Source organism: Centruroides sculpturatus, unplaced genomic scaffold, assembly GCF_000671375.1.
Source record: "Centruroides sculpturatus isolate CEXI.00-Female unplaced genomic scaffold, Cexi_2.0 scaffold2731, whole genome shotgun sequence".
NCBI classification, from domain to species: Eukaryota; Metazoa; Arthropoda; class Arachnida; order Scorpiones; family Buthidae; genus Centruroides; species Centruroides sculpturatus.
This window is the reverse complement of record NW_019386891.1, coordinates 15142-19845: the sequence shown is the minus strand read 5'-3', so window position 1 is coordinate 19845 and position 4704 is coordinate 15142. Positions and strand designations below refer to the sequence as shown.

General features: G+C 28.2%; 1 protein-coding gene across 1 annotated transcript in view; it reads left to right on the top strand.

Moving 5' to 3' along the window:
• The first annotated feature begins 685 nt into the window (after positions 1–685).
• LOC111615892 (DNA ligase 1-like) overlaps positions 686–4704 on the top strand; it is a 17524-nt gene continuing 13505 nt past the window's right edge. The window contains exons 1-2 of the mRNA XM_023357334.1: positions 686–763; positions 870–1017. Of these exons, the coding sequence (XP_023213102.1) occupies positions 714–763; positions 870–1017 (198 nt within the window). The 5' untranslated portion in view covers positions 686–713. The remainder of the gene's footprint in view (positions 764–869; positions 1018–4704) is intronic.

Genomic DNA, 4704 nt, shown 5'->3' with positions numbered 1-4704 from the left:
ACTGGCCAAACAGATATTTGAAGCTAAAATCAAAGAGAAAATACCAAAGGGACAACCTAGACAAAGGTAGATTGATAGTGTTAAGCAGACTTTAGTGGAAAGGAGTTTAACTTTATTCCAGGCTAAAAACTTGTATGTTGGAGGAGAGTTTTGAAAAAAGTAATGGATGGTAGTATAAAAGTTTGGTTTTTTTCACCATGTTAACCTGTATACCAGCAGGAATTGATATTGATGATGATAATATAGCTATATTTTTTGTATGAATTTGGATTAAGAATAAATGTTATGTATTGAACATGATTTCTAAGAAAACTGGAGGAAAATAAATTTTTTATTACTATTATAGATTGTGTTTTCTATCCAGTAATTTATAAATGCTGTCAATAATAATTGAAATTTTACAATTATTAACATATACAAAGGAACAAATTGAACATTTCATAATATGTTAGAAAGAAGTAAGAATTTAAAAAGCAGTAACTGTGTAATAAAATATTTATTTAAATAATATAAAATGATTAGAAAGAAACAAAACTTTTAGTTATGTTAGGACTTATTTTATTTTCATTGTTTTCTATTGAATTTCTAATAGTACATTTGTTGTTTGATTCTATCTTGTATATTTAAAACAGTTAAATTGTGAATGTGACAAAATAGCTGAATTTTTAATTTAAATATCACATTTAATTATAGTTTCAAGTGAATCAAAATCAATGGAAAATAATGAAGAGAAACAGTCACCTGGAAAAGAAAGTTCACCTAAGTATGTTAATTTATTCATTATTTGTTATTTAGTATAATAATTAATAATGAACATACTATGATTGAAGATTTTAAATAATCATGTATAATGATAATTCTTATTATAGAGGATTTAATTCAGAAAAAGATGATGTTGCAGTTGAATACAATCCTGCAAAAGCTAACTATCACATAATTGAAGATGCTATATGGAAAAGAGGTGAAAAAGTGCCTTATCTTGCACTTGCAAGAACATTAGAAGAAATTGAAAATATTTCTTCAAGGTAATATATTTTTTATCATGGATGATGTGACAAGTGCATTCTTTATATATAGTTTAACCTGCTTATAACGTCATTCATGGGACCGGCAATTTTTGACGTTATAACCGAGTGTCGTTATCTGCGAGGTCATAATTTCAGTCCCATAAAAGTATCAAGTGTTTAAGAATCTATTATAAAATTCATCTAATTTAATATTGTATGTATAAAAGTGCAAACTAAACATTTAAATCAACTTTATTTACATTATTATGTCTAAATTTACAACGATGTAATTAAAAATTTCAAAAATTATTTTTTATAAAAAATTTTTATTTGTCAAGTTTCGATAATGGCGGCACTTTCGGTNTCTAGGTGGGAAAATCTCTCCCCACATTCTTAGGGATACGATTACATAAACACACCTGACACATGTGACAATTCTGTTTAGTTGTATATCAAACTTAATAGATATGTTTTGAAAAAGTGCCGTGTTATACAAATCTGTGCTATATGAAATAAAGAACTAATGCAAAAAATAGAGTTATGTTCTAGAAGTTAGCAAATGCTTTTCTTTTACAAAGTATCATCATTATCTCAGCTTTTTTGTTGAACTTGATCAGAAGTATTAGCAACATTTTCATATTTGTTACTTTTATCATAAAATATTTTTATGGATAACGAAATAAAAATATGTTTTCTTTCTTGTTGGGATACTAGCTATATTCTAATTAGAAAATTCTTGGAATTCTGTAATCCTGCATCTACAAGTATATAGGAATGCTACCGGTAATTCAACAGTCGAAAACTACAGTTCAATTGTGTTTATTTTGGTTGATTACATACATAACTATATTCATTTCATGCCAACTTACATTTTACAGCTCCTCATCAGTTACAAAAATAAGAGCTAGGTATAAGTACAAAATTAATTAAATATAAAAATGATGATAAAAACTGCATATAATAGTATTTTACTTTGTATTGAATCAACTTTATCTTAAAAATGAAAGGATACAAACATGACATGGAACATATTTCATCGATACATACAGCAAATGATAAGGACAGATACACCACATTAGATTATGGATGTTTTCTGCTATTTTAATCTTTAAAAATGAAGTACATGGGATAGGAATGGAGCATCTGATAAACATATGGAAAGTGGTGCAAATTACCAAGAGGTGGTATGATGTCATACCACCTCTTGGTGATTTGTATCCCTTCACATGTGTTTAGCAGATTTTCTTTATGTAAATTATTCTTGATTGCTACGTGTTGTTTAATTTTCTTTTGTATATGTCCTTTTCATGATGTAAAATTTTAATCTGGTTTTTGTCTATTGTGCAACCTGTCTGTTCTGTGTGATGGTACCATGGTGATTGTTTATGTTTAAGACACAGTGGCATCATGTTCTTTTAATCTTTTACCTAAGTAATAATGTGAGGATTGGCATGTGCATTGTAAACTATAAACAATACCTGCGTAATCTGTTTTTTTTTATTTTTAGTTTTTGTATCAATCTTATTGTGAAATATAGGTAAGTCAGCCCACAAGACATATAGTTATGAATGTAATAACCAAAATTAACATAATTAAGTCATAGTTTTGGATCATTGAATTGCCAATAGTGTTTCTATACACCTGCAGATGTAGGATTACAGAATTCCCAAGAATTTTCTAATTAAAAATATATTATTAATCAAAAATTTGTTATAGTGAGTCAGATTTGTTCAGTCAAATACCGAGCAACTTTTTCCAAAATTTGTATTTGAGTATCAAACTGTTTAAATACTGAGATACCATCGTATTTTGTTTGTCATTTTACAAATGATTGCTTACCTAGAGTTAAAAAAAGTTTATTAACACTTACTTAAAAGTGTTTATTTAAACTTTACTAAATATGAAGATTAATCTATAAAAAGAAAACACAGTGACAGTCTTAAAGACTAAAGTCTGAAAGTAATGACAATGACACCTGGTTGATAGGAAAGTTAGTGCAATTTTTTTCTTCCTTGTCTTATCAGTTTTCATTAAAGTAAATCTGACAAAAACCATAAAATAATTTGAAAATTTCAATATTCTTAAATTTGCCCAAGGATTTTAGATGACACAAGTGCTTACTTGAATTTAAAAAAATTGAATAATGAAGTTTACACTTAAAACTTGTGAAATGTTGTATATAGGATTTCCAAAACCATGATAGAGCAAACCAGAAGTCGTGTTGTATGGGAGATGTTCCCAATTTTCAAACTGTGTTGTATGAAGGATACCCATATTTTAAATAGCATTTTACAGGAATTCAAAATAAGCAAAAATATTCAGAATTAAAATGAATTATAAAATTTGACAGTGTTATCATCTATATTGTGTTAAAGATAAAATGAATATTTTATTCAGAATAAATACTTTATTTTGTTTAATTTTGCATCATTGTTACTGTATTTTGTCGATTTAATGCACATTTTTTCAGACTTTTCTAGTTTCTGAAACTGGAGGGCATATTAGAATTTGGCATAAAGTCAATTCAGTTTCATTCATTTCATCTGCTTCTCACTCTGCTTGGTGTTTTGCATGTATTATATCATTGGTATAGATGTAATATTCTTCTCATGACTATTGTTTTAGTTTTGGTTTTTGGAATGGTTTGGTTCAACAAGCCAAGTGAATGATGTCAAGCAGAAAGATTTCTATGAAGCCAAGTTTAGGCAGAAAGTTATCTGTTATGCCGAAGAACACGTGTGTCACATATCAGTGCAATATTATTTATCTGGTAACTTTTATGCTTGTGCATATCTACATGAAATTTCTGTTAAAACATTGATCATGTGGTAATTTTGACTGATTTTGTTAGTCTGCAGATTATTTGTCTTGTTAATGAAATCATAAGTGAATATAAAAATGCATTTATTGCTGTTTGAATACATTAACTTCCTGTGATTTATGTTTGGTGATATAGGTTACTCATTACATTCAAAAGCTACTGTGAGATTAGCCGGGGGTATGGAGTAGTTTATTACTCGTGTCACTTACTCGGTGTCTATTTAATCAAATTACCTCAATGTCCTTTTTTTCCTTATTAATATGTAAATTTTCGACTATAAATTTGATTATCTTCTATTATCAGGACCAGTATAATAAGTCCTGATAATAGAAGATAGTCTAATTTATAGTTGATGTCTATTTGTTGAGAATAGTCCCCAGTTGTCAAAAAGAATGGCTTTTCCTAATTCAAGGAAAATCGAGGGCGGAGGGACTTACAGTTAGAATAAATTTAAAGTGGAATTTGGTGATGGCAAATTCACCTTCTTCCTCGTCAGGTTCCCGACATCAGTTAATCATATTTAGATACGCGGATTAACACACGTTTGGAGATAATATGGATATGATTCAGATAATAAATAAGAGACATTTCCTTAACATATAATAAAAGATTTAATAAAATAAAAGTAAATAAAATTACACAAATGGAATTATTCAAAAATAAAATAAAGCGAATGAGAGACAATGGATTAATTAAATATACGCTTCGAGAGAGAGAGCTCACAAATTCATTTATAATCACACTACCTCAAAGTTTACTTTTCTTTATGTTCATCTGTATTCGATGATCATACTTCGTTGCATGGAGAGGTCTTGATTTGGCACAATATTAAAAGTTTCTTCTTTTCTCCTCTATTAACTCATTATTATACTCGAT